A 25,860-nucleotide genomic window follows, 5' to 3' on the forward strand; every position below is an offset into this window, starting at 1 on the left:
TTGTTTGCTGAATAGCACTGGCTAGGAGCAAAAGCTCTGGAGTCAACCTAGCACACTGGAATCCTGGCCCTGCTGTTTCACATCCATATAATCCTAAGAAAGTTACTTGGCCTTTTTGTGCCTCAGTTTTTTCATCTCTAAGGTGAGTTAATAATAGTAACTAACCTCACAGCTCTGTGGTGAAGATTTAATAAGATAACCCTTGTAAAGTAGTTTAAATATTGTCTAGACTGTAGTAAATGTTCAATTAATACAGCTTTTATTAATTTTATTTTGGTACATATATCCTGCTGGCAGAGTCAGGCAAAAAAAAAAATAGTTCAGATACAATATGGTAAATGAGGAATAAATTATTTGTGATGGGGGCAGAAAGCAGGTCTGAGTGTAGCCACCCTGACTTTCTTATTCAAGAGACAGGGAATACGTATGTTTTAACTACAGTGTTATAAATTAACCTAAGATGATTTTCATGGTATATAAATTTATGACCCAAAAAGTCTTATCTGTTTCCAGTGTTAGCAATCCCCTTGCTTCACTCTCCATTTTAATGTGTAGTTTTCCCTTTGAGAATGTTAATGGATTTATTTTTTATTTATTTTAAAATTAATATACTTTACGTAATATGAATAAGAGCAAGTACTTTTCAGTTTAGTACAGAAAGTTTATTTTCCATGGTTTATCTAAGCAGAGTTGGAAGAGCAGCAGAGGAGACTGTGCCAACAACTTTTATGAGTTTCATGAGCATAAATAAATATATGTGTTGTCACAAATCTCAAACAACAAAATGCTGTGTTAATGGAACAAAGCTGAAAACTCTTCAAAATAAATTGCAAACAACCCTCTGCCACATAAAGAGCCATTGAAGGGAAACTTTCCAATACAATGATGCTCTTTTTCTGCCTCCCATGTAAGCCAGGAAAGAATAACTAGCTCAAGGAATGTTAACGAAGGTATAGTCTGGAAGGGGGGATCACGCAAGGACATCTGGCTCCTGCTTGTGCTTTATCCACACGGACTGAAATTCAAACGAAAATAATTTATTGTACAAAAGGAAAACGCTGAGCCGTCTTCTAATGTACCATTTCATATTATACTGATGTGTTCTCCTTCCCTTCTTCATTTAAATTAAATGGATATTTAAATTAATGGATATTTGAACAGAGGAAGTTAACTGAAACAACCTTCTCTTTGCATGTGAAGAAATGGTTTATTCCACCAAAGAATCATTTTACCCGCTGTAATAGAGAATTAGGAAATTAGATTTGGGAACCAAACTGCCACAGCAGAAATAAACATGGCTGCAGGGAGCATCACGAGAGGTGTTTTTGAGATTCGGGACCCTAATTGAGCAAAGGGGGAACATAACTGGTTCTCCTTAAAGCGCACACACACACACACACAAACACACCACATACACACATACACACACAGAGAGAGAGGAAAAGGGAGAAGTGTGTATTTCCTTCTGCTTTGAGTTCAGATTTACAGCTTACCTAGTTGTCTATATCTGAATATGAGGGGAAAAAAAGAGTCGCAGGAGAATGAAACAACATAAGCCTCCATGATAGATAATGACAGATATGTTTCAAACGTTAAGTCAGGAGATGAATGCTGCCCCCAGTATTATGACACTTTTAATAAAAACTATATATACTCAAACTTAACTTTTTTGGCAGAACAAGCCTTTCAGAATAAGATTTCTGTTAAGAAGACATCCCAGTGAATGAGCAGAAGACATTTCTTTCTTTCAGCTAAAAAGCAAAGGTCCCTGACCTCAGAAGCACTACCTGCAGGTGACCAAAGAGGAACCATGACACAGAAGATCTAACCATTTCAAACTGCATTTAAATGTTTATGTGCTCTTGGTCTTTCAATGGCAACCAAAGCAAAAGTAAATTACTAACAAAATGAAAAATGGTAAGATGAAGCAAAAATTCCTTTGGGGAAGACCAGTAGCTTCTTTCCAAATTCAGTTTTAACTCTGGGCCCAAATTTTAGTTGCATTTGGACTTTCAGCCCAAGTCAAATAAATTAACTTATTATATATCCTACTCCCAATTAAAACATATATTTGGAGCCAACTAAACTGTTCTAGGCTCTGGGATACAGTACTAAAGACAGAGGCTCTGCCCTCAAGGATCTTATTCAAGGGTTGGAGTGAGATAGTTAACACACACAATATCAATAACATAATGTTTAATGATTAATAAGCGAATTGCAGTTTCTTGTTAAGGATATCACCATTTTCCTAATCACTCAGATCCAAAATACTGAACTTACTTTTCGTATTTCTGAACAGACCTAGTAACTTAAAGACCAAAAAAGGTTTTTTAAGATAATTTCATTGCTGTGTGAACAGAAGTATGAAATGTGCTACAGTAAAAACAGGAAGAACATCATCTTAAATCTGCCAATAGTACTATGTTTTATATTCGCATATAAATTAATAAATTAAAATTAATAAATTAAATTAAATTAAAATATTTTACCTTTGATAGCTAATCAAAAGTAATTGCAATAGTTACATTTTTATTTAAAGCAAACATTACATTTATGGCAAGATTTTTACAGATACTACATTATCCATAAAACTGACTACAATTCAAAACCCGCCACTAAGTGTGGCAACTGTTTACAGTTTTTCCCGATGTATTATACTACCGATTACATTAAATAGTTTTATATAAGCAAATACCACTTGTTTTATATGAAGAAACAGTATTACCCAAAGAAAATTGAAAATAGCCATTTTTAAGAGATATTTAAATAAATATGACTTATACACAAGTCAGGCCTTCATAAAACCTTTATATTTCAAATTCTAATCACTACTTCTTCCAATTCTGCTATTCCCCACCAATCCCAAATATTAAATCACATAATTATTTCTGGGCAATGGTTAAATGGATTTGGCTGCCTGGGCAGGAAGTAAAGAAAGGCACGACTGGATTCAGGGCTTTGGGTGGTGCCTACATGCTATCAATGTCCCTCTTTCCTAAAGTACATAGGCAAGTGGTGAATAAAGACTTGCACTGTCTTTCTCCCATGTCTGACTTGGCTCTGTATGTTGCTTTGATGAAATGTAACATAGAAAAGCCTCATTCCATTTTTAACTAAGAAGAAATACATGGTTTGATGTGCATTAGAGATGTCACAACTACTATAATCAGTCAGTGGCTGTGCCTTCTCATCTATAATCAAACTTTGTTTCCAAGTACATCTAGTTTAGATATTAGTCTAGAAGTAAAAAGTGAAAGGGAGTGAGAAAATTTTAAGCAACACAATCAAGTCATAAAAAGCCAGGAGAAAAAAATACAAAAAAGTGGCCAGGAAAAAGCGGCATAACCCAGAATTTCTGCAGATTCCTGAGTTTTTGGTCTAATGTTTGTCCTTCTTCAGGTAATTCAGATATTTTTTCACGTCTTCCAAATGTTACTTTCACCTTTCCCACTACAGGCTGACTTTGACTATCGACAGTGTATTTAAGTGGTATAAGATACTTGGGCATTCCTGTAAACAATTTCACAGAGAATTTATTTGGTCCTTAAAATAATCAACTACTTTTTTAAAACCTTCTTCTTAGAGGGAGCATGAAATTAATCTGTAATTATGTAAAATGTATATAACTATAACAATTAATTTGGAGCTTAGTATACATGAACCAGGGCAAATGAAAAAAAAAAAAAAGCATAGGATAATACACGTCCCAAGGATTTATAAGATTACGGTTTCTGGCGTTGAAACAATGGCATATGTACCCACATTCTACCTCCTATGAAATAATACAGTTCATATTACTGTTTATCTTCCACAATTACACTTTAGATTTTGCCTCTTCCCATTTTCTTTTTTACAAAGATGAATGCAGCTGTTTACAACCAATCAACAAACAGTAACTCAAACTACTTTTAGAAAGAGGAAGAGCAAAAGACTTAATTTGAGTTGACGATAATGCTTTTCACAAAAAAATGAGAACAGTTACACACTATTGCCTTTAGAAAACCACCTTAGATGAAATAAATTTATTTAAGTAACGTAACTGAAAAGATAAACATTATATCAAAACTACTAGAATCATCAAAACTATTCTAAATATCCATGATCATTGAAGCTACATGCACTTAGAAACTTCTTGAATTTGATAAAAATGATACAGGCTTTGATCACAGATATCACAGATATAGATAACAAGTAAATTTATTCTATTTAAGGACTGCTAATGTAACTTACATTTCAATATTATAATCCATATTTAATATTGCAGGAAAGTATTAGGTTTTTTGATATCTTTATTTGAGCAAGTTATTCTTTATTAAGATATTTGTGGTGGTAATTCCCAAACCATTCCTGAATCAATAATCCATTTTAAAAAATTTGGTAGCCAAACAATATTCAGTATACCAATTAGAATATTTCATTTTATAATATATGACATGGTGCCAACTACTAACACATCATTTACACATGATACTGTATTTCACTTGGACTTCTTATCTCTATCTCAATTTTCGTTTTTGAAATAACTTCATAAGTGAAATGGAAAACTACTTCATTAAGGAGAAACATAAATGGTTGGATTACTCCCATTGTCACTGCAACACAACTGAGATAACAAAGGAGATGCAAATGCTCATCGACTCTTTTCAAATCAAACCCACTAAGGCTGTAATACACAAATACAAAACTACTCTAGGGTTAAACCTATGCTTTCATAGTAGATAAAAAATTTTAATTGTGACCAATAGTCTTCAAAATTTCAAATGAAGCCATGTTTTTCTTGCATTAAAGTCAACAATTAGGCATGTTTCCCAAAGTAGAGAGACTCACCTTCACATTTCTGAGTAGTTTCACTCTGCTTGTGACCAGCAGGGCATCTGCATTCAAAAGAGCCCACTGTATTGATACAGTTTCCTCCTTGGCATATCCCTGGGATAGCCTGGCATTCATCAACATCTGCAAGAAGAAAACAATTTAAACACAGATGACACTGGTTTTCAGAATATCTATACTTTTTTTTTTACTATAAAAACTTATATAAACTTCCTTCTAAGAAACTCAGTTTTTCTCAAGAGAGTGGGGTTAGAGAAGTAACATACCTTTGTATGCATATGTTTTAATTCATGTAAATGGTATCAAGTTATATATCTTAGTTTGTTTTTTAATTTTCCTTTTAGAATTTTGTTTTTAAGATCCATCCATACTGTTATGTGGACAATCTGTTCCTTCAGTTGACTGCAGAACACTTCTTAATATGTTTCCTCTCCTGATCATGGGCACTTAGTTTAACTTCTCAAAACCTCAGTGAATGGTACAGTGAATGTCTCCACTACATTTTTTTGTGGAGCTGAATGACTATGGACCTTGAGGACTCAAGGAGACTCTTTACCATTTTGCTGTAGAGCCAGAGCAGAATTACTAGATCATAGGGTATACATGTAACTAATATGAATAGTGTTCAGTGGTCCTTCAGAATGCCTGCAGGAGTCTTCACACCACTAGCAGTCTATACAACTCTACGGTTCATGAAGACACCTGTATTTCTTCTTTCCTGCCAATACATGATATTACAATCCAATATCCTAAAGTTCTTTTTTTTTTTTAGACTGAGTTTTGCTCTTATTGCCCAGACTGGAGTGCAGTGGCGCGATCTCGACTCACTGCTACCTCCACCTCCCGGGTTCAAGCGATTCTCCTGCTGCAGCCTTCCTGAGTAGCTGGGAATACAGGCATGCACCATCATGCCTGGCTAATTTTGTGTTTTTAGTAGAGACGGGGTTTCTCCATGTTGGTCAGGCTGGTCTCGAACTCCCGACCTCAGATGATCTGCCCACCTTGGCCTCCCAAAATGCTGGGATTACAGGCGTGAGCCACCATGCCCGGTCTCCAATATCCTAATTTTCTTTGGCCTAATATTGTACAGGAATATTATTACTTTACTTTTCATTTCTCTAATTACTAGCTCCTATGCTTATTAGCTTTTTTATTTCCTCATGTGAAAGTTGTCTATTTATATTCCTTGAACACTCTTATATTGGAATTGTTGTCCTCTTACTCTAAATTTAAAATTTCAGTTTTAGACTTGAAATTATCATCCTATCCTTTAAATTGCCTATTAATTTCATCCACGTAGGAACAAAAATCCTTAGTATTGACATAATAAAATTCATGAAGCGTTAATAAAGAATTTTCAGACTTTAAATGTAAAGGGAAGTTCTTCAGGCAAAATAAAAGTGAGATTAAAATTCTAACCTACACACAAAAAATGAAAAGCAGTAGAAATGGTAATGTGTTGATAAAGTATATTTTCTAATTTTTTAATTAACCTTAACAGAATTGATTTTTCCAAGCAACAACAACAATAATGAATTTTGGATGTTATAACACATGGAAGTAAAAAGCATAACAACAATAACACGAAAAATTGAAGAGATAAATGGTACTATTGTAAAGTCATTACATTATAAGTGAAGTGGCATTATATTATTTGAATGTAGTAAGTTAAATACGTATAAACACTAAAAAAATAAGCAGAAGTATAGTTAATAATCCAATTGTGGTGATGAATTGCAATACAAGAATATACACTATTAATCTAACAGTCAGGCAAACAGAAAAAGAGAACAAAGAATAGGTGAGACAGACATGAGATAATAAATGACAGATTTAAACACAATAAAATTGATAACTGTATGAGATGTCAGTGGTAGGAAAAATCCCATTAAAAAGTCTGACTGTCAGATTTTTTAAAAGCAAGACCCATTTTAGGTTGCCTACAAGAAAACTACTTTGATATCTTAAAAAGTAAAGGGATGAAAAAGATATGTTAAGAACTCAATCAAAAAAAAATCTGGAATAGCTATGTTAATACTACAAGTAGTACTCATCACAACAAACAATATTGTGTGTGGATAAAAATGGACATTGCATAATGACAAAGGGGTCATTTCATCAAGAAGATATGATAATGCTGTCTATGCATGATTATAAAGCATTAAACACCTGGAGCAAGGGTAATTTCAGCAGATAAAATTGAAAACAGAAATAAATAACCTGCAAGTATGTGGAATTTCCATATTCTTCTCTTAACTAAAAGAATAAGTAGACTGAAAATCATCAGGGATACATTAGACTTGAACCATACTTTCAACCAACTTGTCCTAGTTGACATTTATAAAATATTCCACCTCACTTAAGCAGAACACACATTCTTATCAAGTGCACACAGAATATTTATCAAGAAAGACTATATTCTGAGGCCATGTAAAAGGTTAAATGTAAAAGAAAGTTAAAATAATCCAAAACATGTTCCCCAAACACAACAGAGTTAAACTGGAAGGTAATAAAGGAAAAAAATCTGGAACAACCTCAAATACCTGAAATTTAAGCAACATACTTTGAAATAATGCACGGGTCAAAGAAGAAATCACATGGAAAACTAGAACATATTTTGAATTAACTTAAAATGAAGATATACCATATCAAAATTTGTAGGACGCAGCTAAAATGGTGCTTAGAGGTAAATGTATAGCATTAAAATGCTTATAGTATAAAAAGAGAAACTTCTTAGATCAGTGATTTAAGTTTCCATATTAAGATATTTTAAAAAGAAGAGCAAATTAAACCCAAAGTAAATGGAATCAATAAAATAATGATGAAAAAATACAAAACAAACAATAGAGATAATCAATTACTATAAAACGTGGCTTTTGGAAATACAAGTAAAAAAACAGTCGATTTTTATAATAAACACTGTATATGAAAATAAATATGTAAATTTACACAAATTTGTTCCAATCTATTCAAACTTACAAGCTTACATAATAGATTTATTAATGCTATATACTTAATTATGAAATAACATATCTCATTGCAACAAATGTTAAAGATACAGAAAATAGAAAATTAAAGAAATAACCATTGATATAAATTTGCTTCTGTCTTTTCACTTTTATTCACACACATATTCGGAATGGTGGTCTGTTTAGTTAACAAGAATGAAACCACAGTATATGTGTTTTTCTGCATCTTGTTTTTCTTCATTATAAAATATTTCGTGAACACATCTCTGTGTCAGTACATATCAATTTGCCCTATTAATTTTTGGTAAGCTCAAAAGTTCTGTGTATCTCCGTGTGTAAATTAGTGAATTCAAGCCTACAAATTATTTCTTCCTCCTATTAGCTATATCTATTGAACCAATTACAACAGTCCAAAGTATTTTTTACTGAATTAAAGTAGATTTCAGTATCTTATTAAAGGATACATGATGTAAACAAAAAATCAACTATGAATACAATATATGGCAAGAAATCTATATACTGAACATTCTAATTCAGCCCATTTTTATTATATTTGCTCTTGTTGCCCAGGTTGGAGTGCAATGGCACGATCTTGGCTCACTGCAACCTCCACCTCCTCAGTTCAAGTGATTCTCCTGCCTGTAGCTGGGATTACAGGTATGAGACACCTCACCCCAGCTAATGTTGTACTTATAGTAGAGATAGGGTTTCACAATGTTGGTCAGGTTGGCCTCAAACTCCTGACCTCAGGTGATCCACCCGCCTTGGCCTCCCAAAGTGCTGGGATTACAGGAGTGAGCCACTGCGCACAGCCTTAAACCTCACTTTTAAATGTACTACACTCCCACTCTCATTACAGTGTGGTATAAAAGAGCTCTAGAAACTTGTTCTCCTGGCAGATAAATCAGAGAAAAAATATCATGGTAAAAGCTGAAAAATGAGACCAAGTCTATAAAATCTTAATATTATTCATAAAATTGTATGCTGCATACAGACTGTAGTAGATTCAGTGATTTTTCAAAAAGAAAAAGAATCCAACATCATAGGATTTATTTTGTTACTGCCTAAAAAGTATTTTTTTTAGAAGGAGAACGAAACCCTTATTTTTGAAGCCTCCTAGACTCTGCAGTTACATAGAATTAACTTATTTTAGTTAGATCAAGTTAGCAGTTAAAATAAAAAAGAAAATTTAAAAGAAATCATATAGAAATAACCAAGAAATAACCAATTTGGAACTAGATATGCTCTTTATAAAAAAGCAAGCCTCAAGCCTTCAAACTATGCAAGAATTTCTACATCTGCAAAGTCCTATCACAAGCAACTACTAATGATTGATTAATTCTCCAGTGACCAGACTGTGCAGATGTATCTTGGTTTATTCCTTCGATTCAGGCAAAAACTTAACTATTTCTTTAAATTTTGAATTATTCCAAATCACATGTAACAATTTTAGAGAACACAATTATATATATTTTGAAACTTATACTTTATGCAATAACGTCAGTCCATGTCTATTAAGGTTAAAAACAATGTAACAAAGCAGAAATAATTCTAGTTTATAACCTCATTTATTCTCCAAATTCTCCAAGCAAATTTGTTCTAAAAAATTAAACTTATTTTATTACATAAATTATTAGATGATATATTATTTTTAGTTCATATCCAAATATGGAAACTATGTGCATGCAGTATTATAGGCATATAAAAATGGTTCATTTAATTTATATGTGTAGGAACCAGGGGACATAGAAATTACTACTGTATTTCATAGTGTGTTTTTTAACTTTTCTTGTTACCAAATTAGATCCATTTCTAATTTTAATTTTTTTACATTGAATTTGTTTTTTCTTTTTAATTTTTATAGTTTCAGGGATACTAGTGTGGGTTTCTTAAGTGAATATATCGCATAATGGTAAGTTTTGGGCTTCTGCTTAACCCATTATCCAAACAGTGAAAACTCAATAGGTACTCAATAAGTAATTTTTCAGACCTCATCCCTCCTCTCAGCCTCCCTACATTTGGAGTCCCCAATGGCTATTATTTCCATTAGTAAACAGAAATTCTTATTTATATACTCTGTAGATATTAACACATAATATTTTATTTCTATGAAAACAAATGTCTAACTTTAAGGACAGCACAACTAAAGAATAGGTCTATTTCTATTTGGAATCTGAGACATATGGGGTGTCCTGGCAATCGTTTAATATGGCTTGATTCTGGCTGAATATCTACTCATGTATGATACACAAAATTCAAACGTTAAAATGATAATCAAAACAAGTATATATTGGTAACTTGGTATCTGCTGGACCCTGAAATTGTAATAAAAATAGACCATGGTTCTATCTCGATCTTATCTCAACAAATGCTACCATCATGTTCCAGCTGTTAAAATCAGAAGCCTAAGAGAGAAACTTGGCATATTCGTCTCACTTATGTCATATCACCTCATCAGCAACAACTGCTTACTTTCCAAGAATATCTCAAATCTTTCCTTTGCTACTACCCAGTCTCAGCCTCCATCAAATAGCACCCGGACTACTGCAGGAACTTTGTAACTGGCTTCTTGGCATCCACTCTGGCCTCCCTATTGATGTTCCACAGAGCATCATTGTTTTTAATTTCCTTGAGATAAGAGAGAAGTATATAAACTTTGCATTTATTTGGGTAGTAATTCTTTGAAGCATGTTCATACCTGCCTTTTGCTTATGGTTTTTTTTTTTTTTTCAGTTTTTATATGCAGGCCTTTCTCTTTATTATTCATCTCTCAATGCAGCCATTTCCTGCTGAAATGCAGAGTGGGGAAGGCTCAAAGGAAATGCATTGGTTTGAAACTTCTGCAAGGCATAGTCCTCAGTTTGTCACCAAACTCCTCCCCCAACTTTTTTGTTACCTTGAGCATCAATTTTCAACTGTCAGTTTGTGGTGTGACACTTATATTTACAGATTGCATGCTAGTGGTCCATACTTCCTCTTTGTCCTTCCACCCTCCTGTACTTCACTCAAGCAGTGTCTGGAAGACTGGGTGGAGAATATTCAGAAATGGCTTGCCCCCCCAGTTTCTCCTTCCATTACCCTCTGTTACTGTGAGGGTCTGAAGTAGATCTGTCTATTATGGGAACATCTCCTCCTCTCCAATAGAACATCCACAACCCTAGCTCTCTGCTCTTAGTAGGTTCAAACACCTTTCAGGATTATGATACTCAGAGTAAATGCTTAGAAAACCCTCCCTGTCCCAGTGACTTCCCAACAGCTGCATATGCTCATCATTGTTTTTGTTCCAGGATTTTATTTCAGAATGATGTGTTGTTCTTTATTATTCATTTTCATGTTAGTTTTTTGTGAGGTTAGAAGAAGATGAATATTCTGCTATCTTTAAATAGGAGTTTCTATAATTGAGTTTAATTTAAGTAAAGTTTTTTAATTGTATAGGAATAGCTTGTGTTAATACAGCATGAGTTAAAGTTAGACTTTATAATGATCTCGTTAACTTGGTTAATGTAGGCAGTCAAGATGAATTTGTTTTGGCTGTAACTATCTTTAATAATTTATTCTAAACAAATAAATCAGATAATAGCCAATTTCCTTTTTACTTTGGCTATATAGAAGGCTTGGAAATAACTTTCTACTCAGGGCGTCTTCTGCTCATTCGACATTTGAGGAGCTAGCAACATATGCTTGATTTCAGCCGAGATTAAACTAAACTCCTCTACTCTTCTTACATGCAGTCAGACTAAAGAAATTATGTTTCTGGTACACTAACGCCATACGAAAAGAACACACACCAGCATTTGTTTTGCAGAAATGATTTAGGGTCTGTCTTGCTATTTATTTATTCATGACCTTATCCTGTGTCCTAGCTAGGGCCCATGTCAAATATGTGAATTCCTGTGCATTTCACGTTACCTGGAATGGAGCAGGGGCTTGGCATCAATGTTACTACCATCAATGATAAAGCAAGAGATGACAAGCGATTTTATTCTGCCATATCTTCAGTTTTGAAGCATTTAAAGTAGTTTAAAAGCCTAATCCCTAAATATCACATGGCACAAATTAATAATTATGCCAGTTTAATTTTAATATATTTTAAAAAATTTCAGGAGCACCCTGTTCATTTGAAAACCTAAAAGATCCAAAGCCAAGTACTAATCTTAAGCAAAATGTCACTCCTAATTAGGGTAGGTTCATGAGACTAAAGACCAAAAAAAGAAGAAACTTTGTAAGAAAATTATACATCATATGCACATGGCAATTTGTGATATATTTAAAGTTCATAAATATTATTGGAAAAGGGCTTAATGATACTTTTAACATTTTTAATTCACTCGTTTTATGATAGCTTAAATTTTAAGTCCTATGTGAGTTAACTTTGGTCCTTCAGTGTATAAAATGGAAGAAAGTAGGAGATTAAATGCGGATTACACACAAGGGCTAAAACTCAAATGGCTCTCAATATTAAAGCCATCAAGAATTGATATGACTGACTTCACAGTACCCTAGGAGGGCACACTTTTCTGACACTGCTTAAGTCCAGAACGTTAGCATGACAACAGTTTAAAATAAAATGTGGGGCCAAGATGGCTGACTAGAAGTAGCGCCGCTCAGAGGCTCCCATCAGAAAAAACATACTAAGCGTGTGAATCCTTCAGCGGCAACCAAGGTATCCAGGTTCTTTCATCAAAGATGACTAGAAGGCTGGCGTGATCCAGAGAGAAGGATGAGCAGTGTGGTATGGTGGCCCACCTGAGAGTCACACGGGGATGGGGAACCCCTCCCTGCAGCCAAGGAAAGCCATGAGTGAGTGTGCTACCCAGCCTGGGAAACTGTTTTTGCCACGGAACTGTGCAACCCACGAATCGGAGGATCCCACTTCGCAAACTCACGCCACAGGGGCCTACCGTCTCAACCCGGGAACGTACAGCTTATTACGGCCTCTCAGCAGGAATCTGCTTAAGCCTGTGGAGCTCCCCGGAGGGTTGTGGCAACCAGCACCAGCTGCTGCTGTCTGCTCTCTAAGCCTTTTGAGCTCCTTGGGGGAGGGGCAGCAAAAAAAAAAAAAAAAAAAAAGCAACTGCTGAACACACTAAGCTCCCTGGGTAAGGGGAAGGGCTGCACCCATTTCTATAGCTCCCAGTTGTGCTCTTCCCCTGCTGGAGCCAGGGAGGCTGGATAGCTTGGTCCCAAGACTCGTCCTCACAGCCCAACACACTGGCTGCGGCAGTCTGAGACCAGAGTGCCTCTTCAGGTCTAACCCTGACCCATCCTTCCTCAGTGGGTGAAGCCTCCCTTGCAGGATCTCCAATAACTCCAGCCAGAGGCTCAGCAACAGAATTTGGATCTCCCTGGGCCTGAGACCCTAGCAGGAGGGGTGGCTGCAGTCTCTGGGGATCAGCAGATTTAGCCTCGCCTCCTGGAAGTTCTGAGGAATCTGGGCAGCCTGGGCGAGTGGGTTTCTCCCAGTGAAATACACTCTCTCCACCAAAGGACAAACTGCTTCATTAAACGGATCCTGCTCCCAGGGCCACCCAACTGGGTGAGATCCTCCAAAAGGGGTTGTCAGATACTCTGCAGAGAAGAGATCCTACTGGCATCAGGTTGGTGCCCGTAGAGGTCAGAGGTCCCAGAGGGAGCAGGCACCCATCTTTGTGGCTCTCCAGCCTCCTTGAGTGACATCTCCAGGCATGGGGGCAAATCAGATGAGTAAGGCCTGAAGCGAACCCCCAACAAACTGCAGCAGCCCTACAGAAGAGGGACTTGACTACTGATAAAAAGACAAACAAGCAGAAAATGACAACAACAGCATCATCAACAACAAAAAGGCCCTCATAAAAACCCCATCCAAGGGTCAGCAGCTGCAGAGACGGAAACTAGACAAACTCACGAAGATGAGAAAGAATCAATGAAAAAATGCTGAAAACACAAAAGGCCAGAGTGCCTCTTCTCCTTCAAATGACTGCAACATCTCTCCATCAAGGGTGCAGAGCTAAACGAAGGATCAGATGGACGAATTGACAGAAGTAGGCTTCACAAGATGGGAAATAAAAAACTACGATGAGTCAAAGGAGTATGTTCTAAGCCAATGCAAAGAAGCTAAGAACTTTGATAAAAGGTGAGAGGAACTGCTAACTAGAATAACCAGTTTAGAGAGGAACATAAACCACCTAAGGGAGCTGAAAAACACAGCATGAGAACTTTCATGAAGCATACACAAGTATCAACAGCTGAATCGACCAAGTAGAAGAAAGGACATCAGAGCCTTCAGACCACCTTACAGAAATGAGATATGCAGACAAGAATAGAGAAAAAAGAATGAAAAGGAATGAACAAAGCCTCCAAGAAACATGGGACTTCATGAAACGACCGAACCTACGACTGACTGGAGTACCAGGAGGAGATAGGGAGAATGGAAACAAGCTGGAAAACATACTTCTGGATATTATCCAGAAGAACTTCCCCAACCTAGTAAGACAGGCCAACATGCAAATTCAGAAAATACAGAGAACACCATTAAGATACTCCATAAGAAGATCAACCCCAAGACACATAATATCAGATTCTTCAAGGTTGAAATGAACGAAAAACTGTTAAGGGCAGTCAGAGAGAAAGGCCAGGTCACCCACAAAGGGAAGCCCATCAGACTAACAGTGGACCTCTCAGCAGAAACTCTACAAGCCAGAAAAGATTGGGGGCCAATAGTCAACATTCTTCAAGAAAAGAATTTTCAACACAGAATTTCATATCCAGCCAAGCTAAGCTTCATTAGCAAAGGAGAAATAAAATATTTTCCAGAAAAGCAAATGCTGAGGGATTTTGTTACCACCAGGCCTGCTCCACAAGAGGTCATGAAAGAAGCACTAAATATGGAAAGGAAAAACCAGGACCAGACACTGCAAAAACACACCAAAATATAAAGACCAATGACACTGTGAAGAAACTGCATGAACTAGTGTGCAAAATAACCAAACAGCATTTTGATAACAGGATCAAATTCCCACATGACAATACTAACCTTAAATGTAAACGGGCTAAATGCCCCAATTAAAAGACATACATTGGCAAATTGGATAAGCTGTCAAGACCCATCTGTGTGGGTGTGCTGTATTGAGGAAATCCATCTTACATGCAAAGGCACACACAGGCTCAAAATAAAGGGATGGAGGAATATTTACCAAGCAAATGGAAAACAAAAAAAATGCAGGGGTTGCAATCCTGGTCTCTGACAAAACAGATTTTAAACCAGCAAAGATCAAAAAAGACAAAAAAGGGCATTATGTAAAGATAAAGGGAACAATTCAACAAAAAGAACTCTTCTGAATATGTACGCACCCAATACAAGAGCACCCAGATTCATAAAACAAGTTATTAGAGGCCTACAAAGAGACTTAGACTTCCACACAATAATAGTGGGAGACTTTTAACACCCCACTGTCAGTATTAGACAGATAAATAAGACAAGAAATTAACAAAAATATTCAGTACTTGAACTCAGCTCTGGATCAAGTGGACCTACTAGATGCCTACAGAACTCTCTGCCCCAAATCAACAGAATATACATTCTTCTCAGTGCCACTTATTCTAAAATTGACCACGTAATTGGAAGTAAAACACTCCTCAGCAAATGCAAAAGAACTGAAATAATAACAAACAGTCTCTCAGACCACAGTGCAATCAAATTAGAACTCAGGATTAAGAAACTCACTCAAAACCACACAATTTCATGGAAATTGAACAACCTGCTCCTGAATGACTCCTGGGCAAATATTCAAAGTAAGGCAGAAATCAAGAAGTTCTTTGAAACTAATGAGAACAAAGAGACAACGTATCAGAATCTCTGGGACACAGCTAAAGCAGTGTTAAGAACAAAATTTATATTACTGAATGCCCACATCAGAAAGCTAGAAAGATCTCAAATTGACACCCTAACATCACAATTAAAAGAGCTAGAAAGGCAAGAGCAAACTAATTCAAAAGCTAGCAGAAGACAAGAAATAACTAAGATTAGAGAAGAATTGAAGGAGTTAGAGACAAGAAAAACTCTCCAAAAAAAGGAGCTGGTGTTTTGAAAAAATTAACGAAATTGATAGACTGCTAACTAGACTAATAAAGAAAAAGAGAGAGAAGAATCAAATAGACACAATAAAAAATGATACAGGGGATATCACCACTGACCCCAAAGAAATACACACTACCATTAGAGAATACTATAAACATCTCTACATAAATAAACTAGAAAATCTAGTAGAAATGGATAAATTCCTGGATGCATACACCCTACCAAGACTAAACCAGGAAGAAGTTGAAACCCTGAATACACCACTAACAAGCTCTGAAATGGAGGCAGTAACTAATAGCTTCCCAACCAAAAAAAGCTCAGGACCAGACGGATTCAAGCTGAATTCTACAAGAAATACAAAGAAGAGCTAGTACCATTCCTTCTGAAACTGTTCCAAACAATTGAAAATAAGGGACTCCTCCCTAACTCATTTTATGAAGCCAGAATCATCCTGATACCAAAACCTAGCAGAGACACAACAACAACAATAACAACAAACTTGCTAAAACAACAACAACAAATTGTGAAAATATTCAATAAAATATTGGCAAACTGAATCCAGCAGCACATCAAAAAAGTTATCCACCACCATCAAGTCAGCTTCATGATGCAAAGCTGGTTCAATGGTTCAACATACACAAATCAATAAATGTAATCCATCACATAAACAGAATCAAAGACAAAAACCACATGATTATCTTAATAGATGCAGAAAAGATTTTCGATAAAATTCAACATCCCTTCATGTTAAAAACTCTCAGTAAACCAGGTATTGATGGAACATATCTCAAAATAGTAAGAGCTAGTTATGGCAAACCCGCAGCCAATATCATAGTGAATGGGCAAAAGCTGGAAGCATTCCCTTTGAAAACCGGCACAAGACAAGGATCCCCTCTCTCACCACTCCTATTCAACATAGTATTGGAAGTTCTGGCCAGGGCAATCAGGCAAGAGAAAGAAATAAAGGGGATTCAAATAGGAAGAGAGGAAGTCAAATTGTATCTGTTTGCAAATGACATGATTGTATATTTAGAAAACTGCACTGTCTCAGCCTCAAATCTCCTTAAGCTGTCTCAGGATACAAAATCGGTGTGCAAAAATCATAAGCATTCCTATACACCAATAATAGACAAACAGAGAGTCAAATCATGAGTGAAATCCCATTCACAATTGCAACAAAGGGAATAAAATACCTAGGAATACAACTTATGAGGGATGTGAAAGGCCTCTTAAAGGAGAATTACAAACCACTGCTCAAGGAAATAACAGAGGACACAAACAATGGAAAAACATTCAGTCCTCATGGATAGGAAGAATCAATATTGTGAAAATGGCCATACTATCCAAAGTAATTTATAGATTCAGTACTATTCCCATTGAACTACCATTGACATTTTTCACAGAATTAGAAAAAAACTACTTTAAATTTCACATGGAATCAAAGAAGGCCCAGTATAGCCAAGACAATCCTAAGCAAAAAGAACAAAGCTGGATGCATCACGCTACCTGACTTCAAACTATACTACAAGGCTACAGTAACCAAAACAGCATAGTACCGGAACCAAAATAGACATATAGACCAATGGAGCAGAATAGAAACCTCAGAAATAACACTACACACCTAGAACCATCTGATCTTCAACAAACCTGACAAAAACAAGCAATGGGGAAAGGATCTCCTAATCAGTAAATGGTGCTGAGAAAACTGGCTAGCCATATGCAGAAAATTGAAACTGGACTCCTTCCTTACACCTTATACAAAAATCAAGATGGATTAAAGACTTAAATGTACAATCCAAAACCATAATAACCCTAGAAGAAAACCTAAGTAATACCATTCAGGACATAGGCATGGGGAGAGACTTCATGACAAAAATGCCAATTGCAACAAAAGCCAAAATTGACAAATGTGATTGAATTAGACTAAAGAGCTTTTGCACAGCAAAAGTAACTATGATGAGAGTGAACAGGTAATCTACAGAATGGGAGAAAAATTTTGCAATCTACCCATCTGACAAAGGTCTAATATCTGGAATTTATAAGGAACTTAAACATATTTACAAGAAAAAGACAAACAACCTCCTCAAAAAGTGGGCAAAGGATATGAACAGACACTTCTCAAAAGAAGGCATTTATGTGGCCAACAAACATATGAAAAAAGTTCATCATCACTGATCATCAGATAAATGCAAATCAAAACCACAATGAGACACCATCTCACACTGTTCAGAATGATGATTATTAAAAAGTCAGGAAACAGAAGACGCTGGCAAGGCTGTAGAGAAATAGGAATGCTTTTACACTGTTGGTGGAAATATAAATTAGTTCAACCATTGTGGAAGACAGTATGGCGATTCCTCAAGGGTCTTGAACCAGAAATACCATTTGACCCAGCAATCCCATTAGTGGGTGTATACCTAGTGAATTATAAATCATTCTACTATAAAGACACATGCCCACATATGTTTACTGCAGCACTATTTACAATAAAAAGACATGGAACCAACCCAAATGCCCACCAATGACAGACTGGATAAAGAAAATGTGGTACATATACACCATGGAATACGATGCAGTCATAAAAAAGGATGATTTCATGTCCTTTGCTGGGACATGGATGAAGCTGGAAGCCATCATCCTCTGCAAACTAACACAGGAACAGAAAACCAAACACCACATGTTCTCACTCAAAAGTGAAAGCTGAACATTGAACACATGTGGACACAGAGAGGGGAATAACACACACTAGGGACTATTGTGGGGTGTGGGGAGGGAACTTAGAGAATAGGTCAATCGGTGTGGCAACCACCATGGCACACATATACTCCTGTAACAAACCTGCACATTCTGCACATCTATTCTTTTCTCTTTTTTTTAATAAGAAATAAAGAAAAAACAAAAAAATAAAATAAAATTACTGATTTTCTCACAGCTTAATTCTTTAAGTATTATCTTAATTTCCTGTTGTCCCTCATTTTCCACAGCTACGCTGTTTATTACAAGAGCATGTTTCATTCACAACTAATTGCATCAGTTACAGGATATCATTATCCTCAGAATTTCAAAAGAACCATGATTTAGAGCTAGTGTTAAGCTATTTACAGTTATCCACATACTTGAAATTTATTTTTAACTCTATAAAACTTTGCAATCACCCTATATAAAAGATCACTATTATTTTTAATGACATATATATACCATGTTTTAATGTGTTATTTTTTCATGCCCCATCTCTTCCAAATTAATTTGGCATAAGTATTCAGGAAACAGTCTAGGAATTTAAAGGGAAAAAATGAAATCACAGTAAGATGTCTTAAAATAGCCTGAACTATGGATTAGTATTTAATTGAGAACTTTCTGACTATGCCACGATTTTGAAATAAAGCAGAACTTTTCAACGTGCTTTTCCAGACATTTTAATCATGTGGCAAATTTCATTTTGTTCCTGTTACTTTGTTAATTCCTTAGATTTTTAGGCAAATGGAGCCTGAAACTTATCTTTGCTGCATAAACAAAATCAAATAAGTAATCCTTCAGACATTACTACAGCCTAAAGGACATTCAGAAAGTTCGAGATCAGATGACACATTTTTTATAATTGTGTTTAGGAAAAAACTAGGCCTCTGACAAAGTATGAAAGTAAAAAAGCATAAGTATAAATACAGAACATGAGGAAAGTCAATAATTTGGAATGTTTTGGTTGAAGTTAAAGGCTTTTCTTACCCTGAACTGTTTCTTTCTCTGAAATAGTGGGTTTTGGAAGTATTTCAATCTTAATGTCATTTATTAATTCAAAAGGCATTTGCTGAGCTTCTAGTATATATTACGCACTGTTCTAGATGTCTGAGACATCAGTGAATAAGTGGAAAAGATTTCTGCACTCATACTGCTTACATTCTAGCCAAAAGAGAATTAAAAACAACAAAGAAAATCAGTTAATATGTTAGAAGGTAATAAACAAAAATTAGCACTACAGTAAATCCAGTCATTATTAAACTAGCAAATCAATATAGTATTTTATTTTTAGTAATAATCTATATCCACTATGTAAATTACATGGTAATCTACATACTAAGATTTAGTAAAGACTATATGGAGCACAGTAAAGACAGATAGAATATAATATAGAATATCTTCCGATAGCAGAAATTGCTGCACTATCAGGAACTCTACATAATCAGTCTAATATTCATACCAAAACATATAGAATTTTACTATCCATAGTAAACAACAGATTTAAAATGGCATTTGACTCAATCTTCATCATTAAGGCCTGAACTGTGTTCATCACTAAAAAGAACTATTCTAAGTCTACAGCCTACATAAGTGAGTTTTATTATGTGATTAAATATAAAGTTGGTAAATTTTTGAGTTATATAGTCATCCCCTGGGTATCTCCGTAGTTCTGATTCAAAACAATTTTAGAAATAGACCATTTTAAAAATACACCTTTTATAAAACTACAACACTAGCAAAACTCATGGATGCTGCTGTCAGGGACACATGTACAAAATTTTGCAGAACACTCACATTTTATTATTCAATGAACTAAAGTTACGTATGCGATCCCCAAGCTATAATTCTCGTTTGAGATTTAGGACACTGGACAGACTTTCTACAATATAAGATTTGCACAGGCCCAATAGATAACATCTTCACTTGTGACACAGCTTACTAACATCAAATTGAAAGACTTTGGATCTAAGTTTGTACATGTTTTAATTATAGAAAATAACTCTAACTCTCCAAGTCTCAAATATGAATATTATTTCTGTGAATGATACAAAAATCATTTACATTTTCCTGTGATCTTACTGCTATGCAATATGAAGGCAACCGCCATTTGAGAAGTCATTAGAGAGAACATTTCCGAGCTCTAAAAATGGATTTAAGACATACGATATCAGAGAAGTTGCTAGAAAAAGGTAAGAATTGCGGCAGCTGAAAATTAAAATAATTAACCAGCAAATAGGTAACAATGTTTGGCTACGTGGATCGTAGTCTACTAAGGTAGCATCCTCAGGGCCTCGATCTGGCCCTAATATAGAAACCAGTGTCATGAACGTAGTTAGGGAGTGTCAAAACCCAGAGATTACGATCAATCCAGGTTACAAACTCTGTAATAACTGCAATCATGGACAGAGTTCACATTTTGTCTTTGAAGACACTATTCATAATGACAGAGGGCAAATATTAGGTGGTTTTCTTCTCCTTGTTACTTGGGTTCAGGTTCTCATAACTTGAATGAGACAAAGAGAGAAAAAATAGGTTTTTCCTGGGTATAGCATGTATATAGTTCAGGGAGGAGTCATGCCATCTAGATGAAAATAGAGTGGTTCATCCTCTGATTGTATTAAATATTTTACACTGTATTATTACATTTCCCCCAATTCTTCATCTATTTCTCTTCTCCATGAATATCAAGAGTTGAAACAATTATTTATTAGGTGGCTAAAAGACAAACCTTCTCTGATCAGGCTTGTTAACGAGGCCACTCTTGGAAATCGGTACTCTGTTAAAAGCTACCATCCACAGTGCCAGATTCTCCAACTCCAGTAAAAAGAGAAGTGGCATGTCTGCGATGGTGTTCACAGGCAGACAGCTGACTCACCTTGGCAAGCTCCAGTACGGATGTTGGGGATGAAACCCCGCCGGCAGGGCTGAGGCTGGGCTGGACACATCTCACAGGGGTGGCCCCACGCCCGTCCAATGGTGGCACAGCACAGAGTCTTCGTGCAGACAATGCCTGTCAGCTGCCCTTGGCACATCTGGTTGTTGACCTGAGTGAAACACGGGCCTGTCCTGTAATCTGGAATGTGAGAGAAGAAAGAAAGACAGGTTTTACGTTCATATACTAATCTTATACTAGTGCCTCCAAATGCATAAAACAGAGACTATTTCTTCTGACCAAAGTGTCCAAAGACAAAAGGCTAGAGAGTTTCATGTTAAAAATTAATAATTTTCCAATCATGAAAAGTACCTTAAGAGATTTCAATGTGTTCCACACTAGACACTGTAAATGGGTGGCTCAGGGCTGTGTCTGGGATACAGATGTGTCTTCTTGGCCTGAATAATGCTTTTACAGAATTTAAATTAGCAGTCAACATTGTAAACTTGGGAAATTCCACATGAAATTTGTATTTCTGGCTTTTCTTGAAAAATTGGAAGTTCTGATCATGCTAGACCTGCCATGCCACATGGCACTGGTGGGATGAAGTGTGTTTTCTCCAGGACACCACAGCCCCAGTCACCCACTAAGTCCCAGCTCAGTACATTCACTGATGTTCCCTTCCTGGGCCCTGAAGGCATCGGCATTATGACTCCTCTTTACTTAGCAGAGATTTTCTTTTCTGATGAGGTGAACAAGAGTTTAGCAAATTAAAATGAATCAATGAAGATATGCTTCTTCCATATCACATATATTTGGGCAGTCTAAACTGCCTATAAATATTCAGTTCTAACAATCTGATTTCTGTTTCCGTGTCAGTCAGTTTAGTTCTACGAGTAGCCAAGTTAGGCAGACCTCATGAATAGGCACATAGTCATGCATTCTTTACGGGTAAGTTAATATTATATGATCGCTCCTCTCTAGCAGGTGATTGTACATTGTCCAACTCTGTTATGGTGATAACAAAAGCCTTAGCAAATGTATGGCATGTGTGATACATAGGCAAATTCTTCTATGAATATTAAGTCAATTTAGATCCCTGCCTCTCAAGGTTTCTATGGACCAGCAGCATCAGTATTGCTTTGGGACTGGGTAAAAATGCAGACTCAAGCCCTACCCCTGACCCACTAACCCGGGTTCTGCATTTTCAACAAGACAGAGCATTAATATGCACCTGGGAGTTTCAGAGGGGCTGATTTAGACTGCAGGCAGTTTGAAAGTTAGTACTGGGTATTTCTACTCTATCCTGCTTTCTTCTAGGACTTACTTCAGTGAATTTTGGATGATCGGTAAAACAGAAAGGAATCATGAACTAAATAATTTTAAATTTCAGCTTTTTTGTTGTTGCTGTTTTGAGAGATACAAGAAATCAGAGAAAGGTCAGTTTTCTGAGGATTGACCAATGCAATTATTCTCATTTGCTATAAAATACAACAGAAATACGTGAAAAAGTTGTGTGTTTTTCCTTACACACAGGGATTATATCAATGCAGTTTATTAATCCTTGGGAATACAAAATACCATTCAGGCTTCTTGATAAGGTCTAACACAAATGATATTATTCGACTCCAAGGGGAAAGCTACACAGATTTAATTCAGAGATTTATGAGAACAAAACTATCTGACATTTAAAAAAGGAAGAGTCAATAATGTTGGTATAATTTTCATGAAAAGCTGTTTCTAGGAAAATCAAACTTGGATATAATTTAACATTCAAAATGCTAAGCTAGGAAGCCTTAGATACCATATAAATGCTGCAGTACAACAACCAAACCCTTATAACCACAAAAAAACTTCCATTTTCTTTCAAGAAGAATGAGGCTGTCACCGATAGAAGCAAAGAACAGTTTAAAAGTTCAATACAAAGAAACAAAATCGAGAATAGGTAATTTTTTGGCAAGCCATTTTAACATTGTTACTCTGCAGCTGAACTTCAACAAAAATAGCTCATTTTAATCCCTTGCATAAGAACAACAGATGTGCTGGCTGCAAGTCTCATTTTTGAAAAAGATCTTTGGAGTATATGTGAAGATATGTCAACCTTATAAATACGCACACTTCCTATACTGCAAATTGTCAGGTTGCAAACTTTTAAAATCTATCCTGTTGTCCTTCAGACATAAATATTTTGCCATTTTAAACAAATATTAAATTCCTAATTATAAGTTATATCAAGTTCTGAACACGTGGGGAAAAGTCTATTTTTTTTGCAAAAAAAATATAAAAACACATATTGTTTTTAGATTGATGTGCGAATACCCATGTTCACATTCTATGCACTTTTAGGATTCCCAGAACAAAGTCTGCAGAATCTCCCTCATAACCAAATCCATAAATAAACCAACTTGTCAGTAGATTCATTCCCTTAACTACACCTTAAAATTATGTCCTCTCAGTACGGTCTCTGTGGAGAAGGGGAATATCTGGACAAGGACAGCTGTTTGTCCTCTGCAAGTGACCTTTCTTGTTGAAGTCACTAATTAAGGCAGCCTTCCCCTTGGCAGGAATAGAGTTGACCATTTCTTATTTGTTTTGCTTACATTTTACTCCTTACAAAATATGTTGAACCTGTGTTTGTTTGTTGTTGTTGTTGTTGTTGTTTTTGAGAGGGAGTCTTGCTCTGTCGCCCAGGCTGGAGTGCAGTGGCGCGATCTCGGCTCACTACAAGCTCCACCTCCCAGGTTCATGCCATTCTCCTGCCTTAGCCTCCTGAGTAGCTGAGACTACAGGCTCCCACCACCTCGCCCGGCTAATTTTTTGTATTTTTAGTGGAACCGGGGTTTCACCGTGTTAGTCAGGATGGTGAACTTATGTTTGTGTATGATGACAATTTGCTTTCTGGTTAGTAACTACTTTAAAATTTAAACTTACAATCTTATCTACTAATTCAAGAATTACTATCATGCAAAATAAGAACAAATACTAGATACTGTACTAGCATTTAAATTTCCTGATAGGGTTAAAACATCCTGTCCCAAACTCTACCTGCAGTTTAATTATGGACAAAAGAGTCCTTAAAAGACCTTAATTAATTTTGATTGGCCATGCATTCTCTTCATAAAAGTTGCACTGTGGGAAAAATACTGATGTATATCATGCTAACCATTCATAGTCACATGCATATTTGCAGCGTGTTAACTAAGTGTAAAAGGGAAAAATTGCTATCACTTAGTATGTTGGAACTAGTGACCTATAAACAGTTATGTTCCACATTATGATGTGACCAAGAAAATTGTTAAAAATTAAGCTGTGAAACACAAATGTTGCTAGTTTGACTTTCTAATATCTAAGTGCAACAAGGCATGTTAATTTGCTTATGCAATTTCCCTTTTCATCCACATTAAACAATTAGTGCAGTTAGCAAACTCAAAAACTTTGGCTGCCATTGTTTTGCTTTTTCAAATAACTATAGGAAAGTGTAACTTACTTACATAATTCACCTGTTTTAAGTGTGAAATTCAGTGGCTTTTAGTAAATTTATTGAATTAAGCAACCATCACCACAATCCAGTTTTAGAACATTTTCATCACCCAAAAAGAATTTGTGTCCATTCCTCATTCCAGCCTCCGTGAGCCACTAATCTAGTTTCTGTGACTATAAATTTTATTTCTCTGGACAATTAATGTAAGTGAAATCATACAACGCGTGGTCATTTTTGGCTTGCGTCTTTCACCTAGCATAGTTCATCAGGACCATACAGTAGGCATGGATCTGTACTTCATTTCTTTTAATTGCTGAGTAAATTTCCATTGTATGGCTATACCACATCTGTTAACTAGTCTGTGGCCATCTGGGTTGTTTTTACTTTTGGGATATTATAAATAATGCTGCAATGAACATTTGCATGAAAGTCTTGGTGTGGATACATGTTTTTATTTCTCTTGGTAGTTACTTAAGAGTGAAGCTACTTATTTGACAAATATACATTTAACTTTCTAAGAAACTGTTATTTGACAAATATACATTTAACTGTCTATGAAACTGCCAAATTATTTTCCAGAATAGCGGCACCATTTTATATTATCCTCAGCAATGTATGAGGGTTCTAGTTCTTCCACATCTTTGTTAATATTTGCTGTTTTCTATCTTTTTTATTATAACCTATGTTCACATTTTACATTAAATAAACACATTTGCTTGGGAATTTTGCTGTAATTTCACAAGTCCTTTTTATATAGAGATGATAAATCATGCTAGAAAACCAAAGTTGAGCATTATTGTTTATAGAAAATGTAAGTTTAGAAAATTAGACATTCTTAAAATAAAATATAATACACTTGCTAAAATCCAAACCATACAGAAAAAATAAAATGCCCTTTTCATAACATGTTGAGATT

General features: G+C 35.7%; 1 protein-coding gene across 1 annotated transcript in view; it reads right to left on the reverse strand.

Annotated features, from left to right (window-relative positions):
* The window catches only part of FBN2 (fibrillin 2), a 270,471-nt gene that overhangs the window by 172,903 nt on the left and 71,708 nt on the right, over positions 1–25,860 (reverse strand). Inside the window, exons 6-7 of the mRNA XM_025388372.1 lie at positions 21,467–21,664; positions 4,828–4,953 (exon numbers count right to left, since the gene is read on the reverse strand). Coding sequence (XP_025244157.1) covers positions 4,828–4,953; positions 21,467–21,664 — 324 coding nt within the window. The remainder of the gene's footprint in view (positions 1–4,827; positions 4,954–21,466; positions 21,665–25,860) is intronic.

This window comes from Theropithecus gelada, chromosome 6 (assembly GCF_003255815.1).
Source record: "Theropithecus gelada isolate Dixy chromosome 6, Tgel_1.0, whole genome shotgun sequence".
NCBI classification, from domain to species: Eukaryota; Metazoa; Chordata; class Mammalia; order Primates; family Cercopithecidae; genus Theropithecus; species Theropithecus gelada.